General features: G+C 38.5%; 2 protein-coding genes across 2 annotated transcripts in view; both read right to left on the bottom strand.

Moving 5' to 3' along the window:
• LOC133448477 (serine/threonine-protein kinase 4-like) overlaps positions 1-6,641 on the bottom strand; it is a 30,263-nt gene extending 23,622 nt beyond the window's left edge. The window contains exons 1-2 of the mRNA XM_061727039.1: positions 6,281-6,641; positions 1,415-1,495 (exon numbers count right to left, since the gene is read on the bottom strand). Coding sequence (XP_061583023.1) covers positions 1,415-1,495; positions 6,281-6,324 — 125 coding nt within the window. The 5' untranslated portion in view covers positions 6,325-6,641. The remainder of the gene's footprint in view (positions 1-1,414; positions 1,496-6,280) is intronic.
• A 3,143-nt stretch (positions 6,642-9,784) lies between these two features.
• On the bottom strand, positions 9,785-14,409 carry LOC133448476 (cytochrome c oxidase subunit 6C-1). The gene is made up of 4 exons (XM_061727038.1): positions 14,274-14,409; positions 11,288-11,402; positions 10,040-10,166; positions 9,785-9,910 (listed from the first exon to the last, which is right to left on the bottom strand). The coding sequence occupies exons 2-3, from the start codon at positions 11,390-11,392 to the stop codon at positions 10,041-10,043; spliced, it is 231 nt and encodes a 76-aa protein (XP_061583022.1). The 5' UTR covers positions 11,393-11,402; positions 14,274-14,409; the 3' UTR covers positions 9,785-9,910; position 10,040.
• Between the last annotated feature and the right edge of the window lie 2,440 nt (positions 14,410-16,849).

Raw genomic sequence — 16,849 nt, 5'->3', positions numbered from 1 at the left:
GTCCAACAATTCTGGTCTGAAGTTATTGACATTTTGGAAGCTATTTTGAATATTCGTGTTCCTCAATGTCCTGTTGTATGTTTATTGGGGAGTGCAGTGGAGAACGTGCATGGGAAGATTATACAACGTATCATTGCTCTCGCCTTCCTGTCTGTAAAGAGGTCAATACTCATGAACTGGAAGATTCGCAAACCAAACTGCTTTGACAAACACAACTGGCTGAATGACTTTCTGGACTTATTATCAATGGAAAAGGCAACCGCAATCCTCAAAGATAACGAAAATGACCAATTTGCCCCATGGGCTGTTATTAGACAACACTTGACAATAATGTGATAATGATATGACCTGATGTGTTAGTCACATGCTTCTTATTTTATTTGACTTACTCTTCTTTTAGAGCTGGACCTGATCTGACGCTAGAGGCACCATCATTTTTAAAGTTCATCTGTACCAACCCTTCCCCCTACCCTCTTTTTTTTATTTATTTATTTATTTTTTTTATTGTTATTGTAATGTCTCTTTTTTTATTTATTGTCTTTGTCTTCACTTTGAAAAATAAAAAATTATAAATATTAAAAAAAAAAAAAAAAAAAAAAAAACAGGATTGTGTTTTGAGCTACACAAGTTAAAGTATTTGTGTTATTCTATAATAAGACTACTTAATGTGCTGAACGGCTTTATGTGATGATCGCTCCAAACTTTCCTAGAAAAACTATTCTGAACTGGTTCTCCATACTTGGTTCCTCATAAATTGGTGCTGAAACGCACCAATGTCATATTAAGGGAGGAGTACAAAGAAAAAGTAAAACCAGAGCCACCTGTCAGCATCCGTTGTCTTTGTATTCAGCTCTTTCTGTTCTGCTACACAGTTTTTTTGCCTTTAAGCATGAGGAACTAGCAGCTATCAGCTGAGCACATCTGTCACTTTATAAATGTGGTTGGAGCCAGTTATTCGTGTCGTTGTGCCAAACATGTGGGTAAAAACCTTTTAAACATCCTCAGAATTTGTTGCCACCTTAGAAGTGACAGGAAATGCTTTCTGAATAAGAGATGCATTTAATATCAAACAACGCTGGCGACAACAGACTCGCTGAGGCGGTACGAGCCGCTGAAGAAATTACTGGCATCAGTCGTGACACACGCAGATGCACCGCGTCAGTCAGCCGCTCAGAACAGGAAGAGCGTTGAGAAACAGGATATAAAGAGGCGATGTTTACGTTGACAGGCACCGCCGAGGGGAGGGCCAACAAGGAGGGAGAACCAAATGAGGCGGAAATACAGACAGACGTGGAAAAGGACAGCGAAAGGTTCACCGAGAGAAACGTTATTTTGAGCCAAAACATGACATGGAAACCCGGATGGAGCCACCTGCCAGGACTGTGTCCCTCCACTGTCTTACTAAATGACTCACCCTTCCCCCAGTTTCTCCAGGACATCGAGGACTTCCTCCGGCTGCTTGGTGAGGCTGTCCTCGCTCAGCTTCTTCATCGGTCTGCGGACAGAGATGGAGGATAGAGTTCAACAACAAGCATCACTGAAAACCTGCAACGAGCGGCTACTTCGCTAATTACACTGCAAACATCCTTAATAAGCCTTAGGTTATATGAAAAGGTAATAAAATAATTAATTAATGAACAGAATCTACCTCAACAAATCACACCTACAGACACTGAGCTGGAAACAGAAACAAATAATACATTTATTGTTTCAGACTATTTCAGCAACAACTACTTCATTACTTAGTTTCTTCCCAAACTTTTACCTAAAAAACAGAGTTCCTGGTGAGATCTGTGAATAATAAAGTGGCTGGAAAGTATGAAAAAAGAGGACTGAAAACAGCATCTCAAAGCTCAAACGATATTTGTCTGGGTTTCTTTTCTTCTGGACTTTAGATAAAGTATACAAGATAATATATATTTTTAAAAAAGGGTTCTTAAGTTCAGAGGAAGAACATTTTCATCCTCGTCAGTGTTATCAGGACGTACTGACTTCAGGAATCAGAACTTTATCTTCCTCATGACAAAATAAAACAAAACAGAAATAAAGAAAAGCTCTCGATATTTGAAGTCGAGACACAGAAATATCTCCAGCAAACAGATAAAAATAGATCTAAACAAGCCTCGGATGCAGACTAAGTCACTCCTGGCGTGCTGCAGGAAGGCTGGCAGAAATATCAAATTAAGTTTGAAGCAAATTGCATCACCACATAAAATTACAAACTATTTTTGGTGGCGAAACTCAGACGTGGGGCATCGTGACCAAAGAGGAGCTCCCCTGGCAAACCGTCAGATGTGCACACAAGTACAGTCAATACGACCAACCGTGCACATGATAGTGAGGCGTCTCCTAGTGTTATTTAACCAATGCAGGGAAAATTCAGGGAATTAATTTTAAAAGAGAAGTGGAGTAGCATTAGCACAAGTGTGGGATGGACAAATCCTAACTTATGATATCTCTTTTTATGTGAAATACGAGGAAAACGAACGGGAGCCTGTTTTGGTGCCATGGCCATTACGACCAACCTGAAACAGCATTACAACCAAATACGGAGGGAAAAGTGTATCTTTTTTTATCGTTTGTTTATAATTGTGTGAAAGAACGAGCACATTAGTGCAGACACATTAAATGATGGATGAAAGTGAACACCAACTAAATGAAATCTGACATGAATCCATCCATGTGATTAGTGATGTTTTAAAATATTTTTACCCTTTTATAAAAGTTAATGATTATATCCCAATAAAATAATTAAAACTTTAAAACTCTGTTATCAAAGTGTGTTTAAACAAAACAAACAAAACAGACAATTTCTCAGTAGGTCTCCTGCTTTCTGAACCCACAGCTCGTACTTGAAGCTGCGTTTCAACTGAAGCCAAAAGCAACAGAGGAGAGAGCAGAGTCCTGAAATAATGATCCACCAACTATAATCTGCCTTCCACGTCCACCCAGTGAACTTCTGGTGAAATGCTTCTGGTGAAATAGTTGCTGGGCACATCAGTTGTTTATGTTACTGAAGGTTAAATGGTTTTCCCTGGGCTTTCTTTTCCAAAAAAAGGAAAAGAAAACCACTTAGTTTTTCTATTTTACCGACTAAAATCATCAAAAAAAAAAACTGATTTCCCCAGACCAACTGTAAACTAAAAAAATATGCTTTTAAACCAGTTTGAAGATGCCCCAAATTGATCAAAAATCTATAAAATCATCTATTCGCTGTCAATCTGCCATTGAAAGAGACTTTCTGATCAAATAGAAGTACAGCAATAGTACGATTTGAACCAGAAACGTATTTTTCATAAGCTCATTATACACGAGTATGAATTTGGGATTAAAAGTCTTGAACGAACATCTTTTCTGGACTTCAGAAGAGCAGCGCACTCGAGAAACTTAACTTACTTAGTTAAATTAATAAAAATGAGTTGGTGGTCTGCTTCAGTGGAGAACCAAAGCCAACTAAAGATAAATGAACCATAATCACAAATAAATTATTTGAATCCCAAATCAAACGAAACCCGAGTAACTCCATCACATCAACTTATTTACATCTGACGGGTTTTTCAACTTTAAGACGATGCACAAAACGCAACGTTAGATAAAATTAACTCCACTCTTACATCCACTCAGTGAGGAAACAGTTTGTGACTGCGTTTAAATGATAACCCATTTTGGAGAAATCATCCTGATAGCTGGAAAGAAAAGGAACTCGTCAGTTCCTGATGTCAAACAAACAGACATGGGCTCTAAAACTAGTTCCTACTCTCAACCAGGAACAACCACTAAGAAACTTTCTACACTCCTACTTTATTTCTCATACTGAAGAGTTTCAATACAACCGATTGTTTTCTTGCATAAAATAAATCCTAGAAATATCACATAGAAATATCACAAATGGACTTGCAAAAATATTACTATGGCAGTAAATTTTGAGCAAACCTCACAAGCTTAAATGAAAAGTTATTGGCTCATCAGCTGTGTGCGTGAGTGTTGGTGGTATGCCATTTATTAAAAAAAATAAAACCACCTTTGGTTTTCTAGTTTGCTCTCATTTCATTTAAGATCAGAGTCTCGGCTGCATTTTGAGGTCATTTATATTAGTTTCTCTGCTCCAATGCAATGGCAGCGTGCAGCAGGAAACAATGTTAACTCGACTTGAGGACAACTTATATTAGGTCCAATGAGCACGTTCCTGCAAGTTTTGATTAGTAAAGACATTTTGTATTTGAACTACATAGATGTTGATGTCTTTATTGAACACTTTTTTACTCAAACAGTGTGAAAACTTATCGAGCGTGTTCAATAAAAGGCACAAGACACTCTGATTATTCGTGTCATCAGTTAAAGTACATGGTGTTCGTTCATTACTGAGACTTAAAGAAAAAAAGACATTTTATGACAAATTCATGCCAAAAAGTGTTTCACATACTTTTTTCTGTCTTCTGTGAATAAAAATGTATCACACGTATCTATATGAATAAGCCTTGTACAGACACTCTGTCAGCTGTCATAACAAGATGATTTAGTTTGAAGTGTTAAATTGTTTTTGATGAACCAATATTGACTAATGTTGAGAAAGCAGGCTGACTGTTGAAAACATGCTCCTTTACTCTCCAGTGGACAGTCATGCTGAAGAAACCCTGCGCTTGTGTCAGAATGACTGAATGAATCAATTAATGAATGTGTCCCCATCTGCTCAGAGTCAGTTTAGTTAAAGCAGTTTAGATTAAAGCAGCTAAACCCAGATCTGCGTGCAGGATCAAGGGATTAAACCGGATCACTGGGCCTTTGATAGCGACAATCCCTGGTAATCGACACAACAAAACAAGCAAAGCCCTCAGCCATTACACTAAGATATACAATGACTGAGTCATAAAACAGTAAAATGAAAAATGCAACTTTACTTTGTGTATATTTGACAGTGATACATTTTGAATGGATGATTTGTGGAAACAAGTAAAGCATTTAAGATCTAATATTTAAATTTTTAGACAAATGCTTGTTCTGACAGAAAAATGAATAAATATAATAATCAGTAAAGTTGTTTCCACCTGCAGCAACTGCAATGATGGGTCGGGACTAGTTCCGTACAGAAAGGTCATCAGAAAGGTCTCTCACAACATTTCCTACCATACTTATGCCGATGACAAACAACTCTATATTTCAGTGTCATCACATGACTACAGTCCCCTAATCTCATTGAGTAACTTTATTCATCAAATCAATGAGTGGGTGTTCCAGAATTTTCTCCAGCTAAATGCAGAAAAGACAGCGGTGGGAAGGGAAAAGATCAGCGTTCACCTTGGCTCCATGACATTGACAGCTACAAATCAAGGCAGAAATCTTGATGTAATTATTGACTCAGACCTGAACTTCAACAGCCATCTAAAGTTTATCACTAAATCCGCCTATTACCACCTGAAAAACATTGCTAGAATTAAGGGGTTTCTGTCTAAACAAGACATGGAAAAACGTATTCATGCATTCATTTTCAGTAGGTTGGATTATTGCAATGGCATCTTTACAGGCCTTAACAAGAAATCTATCAGGCAGCTGCAGCTGATCCAGAACGCTGCCGCCAGAGTCCTTACAAGAAAACTGGACCACATTACACCGGTCATGAAATCGCTACACCGGCTTCTAGTGAGTCAAAGGATAGAGTTTAAAATCTTACTGCTGGTCTACAAAGACCTGAATGGTCTTGGACCAAAATACATGCTTGATCTGTTAGTTCCTATGAAGCTCCCAGACCCCTGAGGTTCATCTGGATCTGGTTTGTTGTGGTTCCCAAGAACCAGAACCAAGCAAGGTGAGGCAGCGTTCAGTTATTCTGCTCCTCACCGGTGGAACAAACTTCCTGTAGACCTGAGGTCTGCTCCAACTGTAGATCCTTTAAATCAGGATAAAAACATTACTGTTTACTGAAGCGTACTCCTAAATTAAATACTTACCTGCTCTACTCTACTGCCCTTACTAACAACTTGTGCTTTTTATTACTTTACCTTTTCATTTTTTTGTTATTTACTGTTTAATTGTGTCTTGCTGCTTTTAATGTTGATGTAAAGCACTTTGAATTACCTTGCGTTGAATTGTGCTATACAAATAAACTTGCCATGCCTTAAACAAGTGGTTAAACTGCAACAGAAATGTGAAATTAATGCATTAATTAGGAGTAATGTCATGTATTTTACTACTTTAATGCTACTATTTGGCACCTAATCTTAGAAAGATTAAAAAACAAAAATCCCTGATTTTATGTGAACCTTGTTTTGGTTCTTGGTTTTACCTGCGAGGGTGATGCCTCAGCTGGACTTTCTCCTTGTTGTCCATGTCTGTCCTGAGTCGGGCTGGGAGGTCAACTTGGAGCAGGTCAGGTGTGCACGAAGTGGGCTAACTAGTGGGCTAACCAGCGGCTAACTAGTGGGCTAACCAGCGGCTAACCAGCGGCTAACCAGCGGCTAACCATCCACGCCGCTGTTAATAACACCCTCCACGTCCAACATCGTGCCTGGTCACGTTTACGCCGAGATCAAGCTCCGTCCGTCGGGTCGGATCCTCCTGCCGCGTCCAGGGGACTGTAGAGGCGGGTATCGGGTCTAGTAGCGGGTCTGGTAGCGGGTCTGTCTGACTGCTGGTCTGACATCCACCTGAGAGAACCAGGAAGTGCGGGGAGGCAGGAAGGCGGCGCAAACAAAGGCTGCAGTACCGCACACAGACGGCAGGGGGCGCCACATACCGCACATGCATGTAGGGGGACAGGGGTGCAGATCCGATGTCAGGATTGGGGGGGACACCAACGTGATTTTAATTTTTAATTTTTTGTTATGCAATATGCAACTCATACCATGCCATAAATTGGTAAAGGCTCGCCAAAAAATACTGCACAGGGAATCATTTATTGTGCTTACCTTTCTTGTTTATTTGTCCTAAACAGCCAACAGTGTGTGTCGCTGCTTACTTAATATTCGTAAATCATAATTTTAATGGTTTTGGGCATGTACTCATCTCAAATTCTTCTCGCCATCTTCCTTTTATCCTATGGTACTACTTCATGCACAATCAATTGATATATGAATGAAATATGGAGTCCTAAACAACTTGTTTAAACTAACTGATCATGTTTTAACATAGTTATGGTGGTAAACAGTTCTAAAAAAAAAAAAAAAAAAAAAGGACCCATTGCTTTCATTCTGTACACCTCAAAACACACCGTGGATGTATTATTTTTTTAGAAATATATTTTTAATAAATATTCTACATATTCAACCTTTAAGTCTGAAAATACATTTGTTAAATTTTGAATAATTTAGGGTATTTTTATTGTGGGGGACAATTCATGTTTTTCAGATATTGGGGGGGACATGTCCCCCGTGTCCCCCCCCGGGATCTGCACCCATGAGAATAGAATACTTTTATTGTCATTATACATGGGTACACTACAGTGAGATTAAAAGCAGCATCGCCTCTCCAGTGCAAGACAGTGCAAACAGATCTTAGATCCTATGTACAGATAACATATAACTACACGTGGTGGAATATTGCACAGATAGGCCGGGAAAAAGTATTGCACGGTAAAAAACATTAATGAAGACATTCACATATTGCTCAGGGTGATTATGGCTTTGGGGAAAAAGCTGTTTTTCAGTCTGTTGGTTTTGGACCCGATGACTCTGTAGCGTAGTTGCAGAAGGTCCCAACTTCTTTTATCCGCATCTGCCATGGAAAACGTTCATATTTATGCTCTTCTTCCTACCAGGAAGAAGAGCAAATAAAAAGTGCAGTGGCTATCAGTCCCTTACTAATAGCCACTGCACTTTTTATTTTTATATTTATATGGGTGTTTTTATTTGTGTGAGAGATGTTGATGTCAATTTCCCTGAGGGAACCTCCCAAAGAGATTAATAAAGTCGTCTGAATCTGAAGTTTGTGTTTCAGATCAGTGGTCTTCAACCTGGTCCTCAGGACCCCCTGTCCTGCATGTTTTAGATGCTTCGCTGCTTCAGCACACCCTGATACAAAGGACTGTGTCATTAACACACCTGTGCAGACCTGGATGAGAAGCTAATGACCATTAATTAGAATCAGGTGTGATGATGCAGGGCAACATCTAAAACATGCAGGCAGCATTAAAGCCGTCAACAACTCATTACTTCCTTCACACGTAAAGATGGCAAATATGTTTCTAAAATTCACATTCAAGATATTTTTATATTACAGAAGGTTAACTGCTGGATCTAAAATGAAAGTTTGTTTTAGTGTTAAGTGATACAAAATAGTCTTCTTAACCCACTCAGACCAAAGGCCTCATTTAGGTCAGGGAGACTGTTGCATAAGCGGGTGCTACTGAGCAAATTTTATTTCTAAAATCACCCACTAACACTTCGTTCCTAATTGAAATAAAAACGTTATTAATTAGACTTCCAATCCACCATCAGATCGTTCCTCTGCTTATGCAGATTCAGGCCCAGACTAGATTTTCATCACCGTTCTCTTTACGAACACATCAGACACCAAACATATGGCTCACATTAAAGCAGCACAACGTAACTTTCAGCTTTTCTGAGTTTGGCGGCATCTTGTGGACAAAATCGGTAGTGTTTTACCAGAAAGAACACTACGTTTCCCATGAGCACCAGCGCGTACTGCCGGAAAACCCGGAAGACAGGACGCTTTTCTGTTTCACCAAGTGAACAGAAGGAACGCAAAAAAAGATGTTAAACTGCTGGAAAGGAACTGGAATTTACCGGGATACCTTAAACAAGGAAGCCAGGGAGCAGTATATGGAGAAAATAATGATTATTAACGGTCTGGATCCATATGAAATCCCTAAGAGATCCCTGAATCCCTGAAGAGCCATGTGTTTCAATAAATTTGTATAATAGTACAACATACAGTACATGTTTTGTATCCCTCTTACTTCTCTTTTCTTTTTTTTTGACTGCTATATTATGTTGAAGAGGCGTGAGCAATATTTTTGTTTTCCTCGTGAGATTATTTTTTTCCTCTGCAGCTACAAATAGAGTTAATATTTTTTCCTCAACAAACTAGTTTTATCTGAAGATTGGGGTAAATTGCACCGCAGAGAGCTGGCCAGCAACTGCGTTTAGCTGGCGAAGTGGGGAATAAAACCCGAGTTTTGATCCGACGCCCGTCTGTGTGAGTGTTTGTGGTTTAAGGCTGTTTATGGTTCTGCGTTAAATCGACGCAGAGCCTACGGCGTAGGGTACGCGGCGACACGCACCGTACGTTGCGCATCGCCACGTACCCTACGCCGTGGGCCTGCGTCGATTTAACGCAGAACCATAAATCATGCTTTACTGTGTGTTTGGTCGTTACAGCCGCGATCCAAAGCGGGCCGACGGCTCTTTCACTCTTTTACTTTGTTATATCAGATACTTGGCCTGCGTGGTTCTGCCTCCGAGCAGGAAACCGTTGAAAAGTTAAACCATTAGGGTCTTTTCCCCACGTCTGTTATGTGGAGCTGCTGCAGCAGCAACGCAGCAACAGCTTCTGCGGAGCTCTGAGCTCCAAGACCCGCCCATTTTCGTCTCGACTGCGAATCGGGAAGGAGGGGGAAGTGACGTATGCCGTAAAGCAGTCAAAGTCGTAACGATTTGTAGTTTTTTAGTGTGGCAGGGTTCCTACCATGCTCCTCAAAGTTACATAGTGCCAGTGAAGGTGATACAGACCCCTCAGACCATGACGGAGGTGTCATTAAACCTGTTGGAAGTTGATGTACCATCACAATGACTCTGGAAATATGATATTAAGGTGGAAAAGTTACGTAGTGTCGCTTTAATAGAATATTTTATTTAGAAGAACAAACAGCAGGGTGATGTTCACATCTGATCAGTAAACATCAACGGGGCGAGAAGGAACCATCTTGAGACCTGGAATGAACAGCAGGTGGGCCGAGCTGGAGGAAATAAAACAAGCATCCATCAGTTTTCAATCGGGCTCTGTTGTTCTAGTAACATATAGTTTTGCTCCAAATTTTTCAGGTTGTATGAAGGTTTATTTTACTGTGGTACATTCAAAGACTCACTTTACTCTCCGGAGGGACGCACACTCTCAAAGATGCCTGCTTCTTTCATGGCGTTGAACTCTTTGACCGAGTCGTAATGTTTGTAGAAATCAGCATAGGCCTGTTTCCTGGGCTCCGTCACCCCGTACTGAAAGAAAAAGAGCATGTCAGGTTTTTTTCTTTTTTGGGGTCACGTTTTCAACGGAAACTTTAAAAGAAGAGCCTGACAGCTGTAAGACAAAACTTTAGATCTAAGCTTGAAAATGCTGATCTTTGCTCCTTCGATATTTATTACTGCTGTCCTTCTTTACTTACTTTTAAATATTGTCTTTTTCTTCTAATTTGCTGCCAGATAATAAAAAACTGCGTATTCCTTTTTTAGTTGTTTTTCACTGTTTTTCACTGTGTGCTAAAAATAAAAATAAGACTAAGAGCAGAGAGAGAACAGAGGGATTTGATTGTAGGGTGAAAAACTTGTTTTTGACTTCAGGATTTAAAACCAGCTGGAAGAACAAGAACGGTAGTCAATTTAAAATGTAAATTCTTCTTCTTCTTCAAAAAAAAGGCTTCTACTTCAAATAGCAAACATGAAAACACCACTTTTAACCATTTCATGTCTGATATATGAAATGCACGGAAAAGCTTTCCCTTTTTAAGTTTTTATATATCCATGGTGTAAAGTGTGTTTTCTCTCTCATCCTGAGCTCTCCATCAGAAATCCTCCCTTTTTCTCCAACCTGAGCTGCTGCAAGTAAGACCAGAAGATTCACAAGAGTTTCATTCAAGCCCACCTAAGTAATTTGAAAAGCATTTAGTGGCTTGGCTCTGTGCAGCCTGTATAATAGAAAAAGTTCCCATGAACCTTATGAGAAACTCTATTGCTTCCAAAATTTCGCAGGCGTAGATTTGGAGGCAGAGCTGCTCATTTTTCCTGAGGAATCAGTTCTCAGCTCAGGTACAAAAAGTACTAACAGCCTTCCTGCTGTTAAGATAGTATCAATCATGTCTTTTAGAAGAAGCTTATACTAATATGGCTCATCTTTATTTTCAAAGCTTTTGTTTTCATTTGCACTAGTGCTTTTACTGCCATTTCTGTTTTGCATTTAGTTTTATTTACACCTTTTTATTTGTCACTTCAGGCTGCATTTCAGCTTGTAAAGTGCTCTAAGAATAAAGAATAAAATTAAACAGCAGCTCAGCAAAAATTTGAGGAACCATTATGCCAAATATGTGATGACTATGCATTAAAGCTGGGATTCTGGACTTCACCTTGAATGCGACTGCAGATACTAGAGACAGGGCGAAAGCAATGGGCAGGTGAAACCTCAGGCGCTTTGCCAACAATCCCCTCATCACTGGCTTGGGCAGAGACATGGTGGACCACCTGTAAGGAGAGTAGAACAAGTGTTTTCTCACTGACGCAAACACTATTTTAATGAAGAAAAAAAAAAAAGAAACAAGAAATTGTAACTTCGTTTCCTGATAGTACGTAACTCACAGTAACCCATTACGACACACCACGGCCCAATAAAGACAGCACGTTTATGGCCCTAATGTCCCAGTTGGACTGCACGTTGCCATGGAAGCAAAAATTACATTCAATTTTGGACACTTCTAATCTGACATTGACAAAATGTCAAACAAAAAAGAAAAAGTTGCAGTATGATGTTCCGTTAGACTGCCTTTAGCTTCGATTACATCATGCATTTGCTGTGACATCGTTCCGATAAGGTTCTGCAATGTCACAACATTTATTTCAGCCCAGAGTTTTTTTCATTTTTTTAACTAAGATCTTGTACTAATGATGGGAGAGTCAGAGCGACGTGTTAAGCTTTCTCCAGCACGTTTCAAAGATTCTCAATATGGTTAAGGTCTGGACTCTGTGGTGGCCAATCCATGTGTGAAAATGATGTATCTTGCTTCCTGAACCACTCTCACAATTTGAGCCTGATGAATCCTGGCACTGTCATCTTGGAATATGGCCGTGCCATCAGGGAAGAAAAATAAATCCACTGATCGAATAATCTGGTCATTCGGTGGCTTCAGGTTGCCAACTGACCTCATAACGTGGCCGAACCTGGACACGCAGCAACCCCAGAGCATAGCAGTACCCCCAAAGGCCTGTAGGGTAGGCACTAGGCATGACGGGAGCATCACTTTATCTGCCTTTCTTCCATTACTGGGAGATAAGTGGTTTTCTTAAGGCTACATAACTGTTTTTAATCCCAATACCTTGAGTTACCTTTATTGAGTGTTTGAAAAAGCTCTTATTAACACTATTAAACATAGCTGTAAGTTCTACTGTTTTTTAATTTACAGTTTGATTTTAAACATTTTAGTGATCAACAATCATACTCAGTCAATTTTTTCTGACCACATTTCCTCCTGGAGGATGGTGGTTCATCAGTTAGGGTTAAATAACTTGCCAGCTGAAACATAATCACCCATGAAGTAATTATCCAATGGGAGACTAACCTATTTGCTTAGTTAAATCTAGGGGGTGAGGATATCTGGTTATCATTACATATTTGCTTTGTTTACCACTGCAATTCAAGTGAAGCAAAGTCACTTTATATTCAGGTAAAACGATTCAGTGGGTAATGACGGATGTAATAGAGAAGGCTATATTGGTTTGAGGCAAAGCTGTGTTCAGTAGTGTTGTACTAGGTGTAAAAACTACACTAGAATGCTTCAGAGGAGAATGGTTGGGAATTGATTTTATTGCTACTGATGCCATTATCAATGATGGTTATTGATCAAGTTCTTTATCAATTCCAGACTGAGGTACAATGAAGAAGAAAATGCACTCGCATAGGTTTTAGCCTCAATACAACCATTTTACTTTCTTAAAAAAAAAAAAAACAGGTTTAGTAGTGCAGGTTAAGTATTTGCCACATCAACTATAGTGCAGTTAAACACAACAGTAAGCCTTTCACAGCAATGTTCAATGACAACATGTCTTATTCGGGATTTATAATGTTCAATTCCACATTTGCTGGCATGAAAAACAAAAATGTTTCTATTGTATTTATACCGGACTGCTATGACAACAACAGTTCCCCTTGGGGATGAATAAAGTCATCATCTATCTATCTGGAAAATTATAGGAAATTATATTTTGTCATTGCTCCATGGTAGCTCAGCAAAAGGTGTCCACGAGGTGCAAAAATTATAAAAAGGGAACTCTGCAATTAAACACTTAACAATCACCTCCAAGTTTTGTTAAAGTGAATCTGCTGATAACTAACATTAAGACTGAAGTAAAAATAAAACATGTGCAGCACCAATAATGTAATGCTACATCAAGACCCAAAATGCTATATTAAAGATGAGGGGGAAAAAAAACAAACTTGATTTACAAATTGAAAAAGAAAGAAAACTGATAAACAATTGATACAAAAAAGCAGTCAAAGTCAAGTGCGGGCAGTCTGATGGGTCACAGAGTTTAACGTGACACCTTCAGGTATGTTAACTCCAGTATCATCGACATGAGCCTCCACATACAAAAGTATTTTATACATTTATTTGGCATGTTTACAGCAGCCAATCATGACTAGAGTATTCATTAAAGGCTAAAAACTAAATCATTACAGGACATCGCCATGACGAACGTTTGCCAAGTCAGGCCAGCACCAGTCAAGTGTGACCTTTCTGTGACTCTGGCATATACATAGCTTTATCATAAACACGCCTTTGTTAACTGAGAGACGTGCAGAACAGAAATGCACTGACAAGAAAACCTAAGACACGTTTATAGTCAAAACTAACAATATATAGTTAAGGTTTTTGTTTTTGGTCTGCATATATATTAATGGTTAATAACAAGTTTGGTAAAAATCTAAACCATGTATATGCATTTTAATATATAACCAATTTAATATATAACATGTTATTTTTAATATAAATATAGTTTTTAACGCCACAAAGTGCAGGGTCACAGTGGCACCAGGACAAGCAACACTACACACAAAACTGCTCTTGTTATTTCACGAATGGAAAATGTTAGCCAGGTTTTAGGAAGAAATGTCCAGTGTCTAAATGTTTAAGCTTTTAATTAATTAATAGCGGATTTCGGGTTGAGCCAAGACGTGCTAAGTTGCTAAAAGCTAACTGTTAACTAGCCGGAATCGAATAAAATTACAAAAACGATGTTAAGTTCTGAAAATTAAAACATTGTTACGAGTTCAAGAAATCAATAATACTTCAAATAATTCATTGCACGAGATTAAACACTTTCAGTTTTGAAGATACTCACGAGTTTGACTCACGACCTTCACAAAAATGCTAACAGCTGCTAACACACGTCTGCTTCGTGGGAGGATTCTGTACTGGAGCCGCGGAGGGACAAAAGAGACGGAGGCACGAAAAAAGCGAAGACAGTTTAGACTGTAAACGGCAGAGAACGAGAAGACCGCGAGATTTGTATGCGCGAACGTTGTAACCTCTGGTTGTAACCATAGGTTACAAATATGTTATAAATAATACTATAATAATATAAATAATAATAATATATAATAATATAAATAATAATGTTATAAATAATACATCCATGGTTGTAACCATAGACATAACCTAATCCCATTTCAAAACGGATTTTACTTGGATTTATTCTTTAAAAAACGTATTTTTAAAAATACCTTAGTAAATATAGATCTCCACAACCGCAAACCTAGAGGTTTTAGCACTGTACACCAAAACCTCCAGACTCAGAGACAGTTTCTTCCAAGCGGTTGCTCTGATAAACTCTCATCACTCATAGAGTCTCAGAGTAATCAACCACTGTGCAATAATAATAATAATAATAATAACCACAATCAATCATATGCTGTAACAATGCACCATGTCATGCACCATGACTGCCTCATACTGCTGCACCTTTCACTTTTAAATGGTATATATGTTAATAAGAGCCATTTGTCTATTACTGTTTGTAACTATTTAAATCTGGGTTCAGTGAGTAAAAAAAAATTAAAACAAATTCCCTGTCTGGCATGGTCATACTTGGCAAATTAAGCTTATTTTATTCTATGCTATATATGGATCTACATGGATTGATTATCTTTTCTTTCTTCTTGTATGTAACATGAAGTGATTTAAGTAGCTTAATATTATTTTTTTTGCCAACTGAATTAAATATTTTTCAATCTGTAATACACTGCTTCAGTCAGATGTTGTTTTAGTGAGTTTTCTTGGCTAAAACTAATGTAGTCCAAAGCAAAAACGGCAGTAATTCAGGACTATTTATGATGCTAGCATTATATTTTAAGTCAATTAATGGACTGTGTTGCAAATTATAGAACTGATGGAAGCAGCTTACATAAAAACGTATACATGCCACTCATATAAAGGTTTTGTCATGGCAAAATTTCCCCCTGATTTGGTATGTAAACACTGTCTTCCATTGTAATCCTGTGGTTCTGCTGAGCTTTATTTTTCAGTCATCTATGTCATGTTTTCATGGGCCTGTTTGGAAATAGATATGGCTCATGCTAAAAAGGTACATTTGAATTCTTTGACTTTAATTCCAGTAATTGACATAGGCCAGTGTGTTCTGGTGATCAATACACAAAAACAATTTTTTTTTTTTTTAATTTTCTCTTATTTTTTCCATTCGTCATACTGTATTGTGTCACGGATGATGCAGAGACCAGGTCAAAAGGTTTATCTGTACTTTTACCATTAGTAGTACGGTAAAAAGTACCATACTGTACATAAACTGCAGAATCACGCTCAGATTTACATTCTGTAGTAACAGGATTTGACCACTAGATGGAAGTAGAGCGACGCATTTTACAATAATTCTGCACGTCTAAGTATGCAATAGATGACAAAATAACAAATAAAAACTATAAACTGTAAATATAATCGAAAATATGGTCAGTTATACACAAAGTTGAAGCCTTTTCCAAGAAGGCATCTTAACCTATATCGGATGATTTGTTTTTTGTTTTTGGTAAAGTTCAATATGTGTGTTGAAACTATTTACTAAACTATGTATTAGTTATTTAACTTAATTGTGTCTTAATTTTAGCCTAAGTACCTGCAGGGAGTAGTCACAACCTAAGAGATCAAATATTACCTTTCAGTCAACATAATATCAAATTTGTACGAAGATATAAAATGTACTGAAAAGATGAAGAAGACTGTCGTAATGTAGGCATGCATAAACATAAATGTAGTTATTGATGGTATATCTAATGGGAATACAGCATCCATCTTCCTATTAACTTCCATTATCTGAAGTCAGATTGTGGAGCAACGACTTCAGCAGAGAGGCCAGACGTCCCTCTCCCAGGACACCTCCTCCAGGTCTTCAGGGCAAATACAGAGCAATTCCCCAGGGAAGTCTCTCCATCATGTCCCGGGTCTGCCTCAGGGCGTCCTCCTGGTTAGACATGCCCGCACCCATTTAAGATGCAACTGATCAGAAAACTATCTGCAGGAAAACTGGGAGGAAAACTCTTCTTCTGTAGAGTGCATTTAAATGTTTGCAACATTTCTTTTCACAAAGAACAAGATGATTTTAAACGAATTGGAGCGTCTTGATCTTTAAACCTGCATAAAGTGCTGTTTCCGAGAGAAGGGTTAAGGATTAAGGATTAAGAACATTAGTCCTTGAATCACTGCCTATCTGATGCTTGCAAGAACTCACCGAGTAATCTTATTCTTTTGTTTAACTAGCAGCAGCCAGATGGTTCATTTTAGCATAACTGTCTGATCATATCAACCCAGGTCTTAGAAACCTACTCGGATGGAGTTATTGCTCAACCGAGGCTGAAACAGGCAGTAAATGTTTGTCTTTTGGGTTCCTGTTTTGAAGCCTTTTTCAGT

Source organism: Cololabis saira, chromosome 8 (genome assembly GCF_033807715.1).
Source record: "Cololabis saira isolate AMF1-May2022 chromosome 8, fColSai1.1, whole genome shotgun sequence".
Lineage (NCBI taxonomy): Eukaryota > Metazoa > Chordata > Actinopteri > Beloniformes > Belonidae > Cololabis > Cololabis saira.
The sequence above is the reverse complement of the archived record's forward strand: the minus strand, read 5'-3'. Positions and strand labels throughout refer to the sequence as shown.

Bases quoted from the DNA above. Each gene is read 5' to 3' on its own strand.
- LOC133448476 (XM_061727038.1), bottom strand. From the start codon at position 11,392: ATGTCTCTGCCCAAGCCAGTGATGAGGGGATTGTTGGCAAAGCGCCTG. The intron at 10,167-11,287 runs GTGAAGTCCAGA...TTTTTCTTTCAG, and splicing joins TATCTGCAGTCGCATTCAAG to TACGGGGTGACGGAGCCCAG.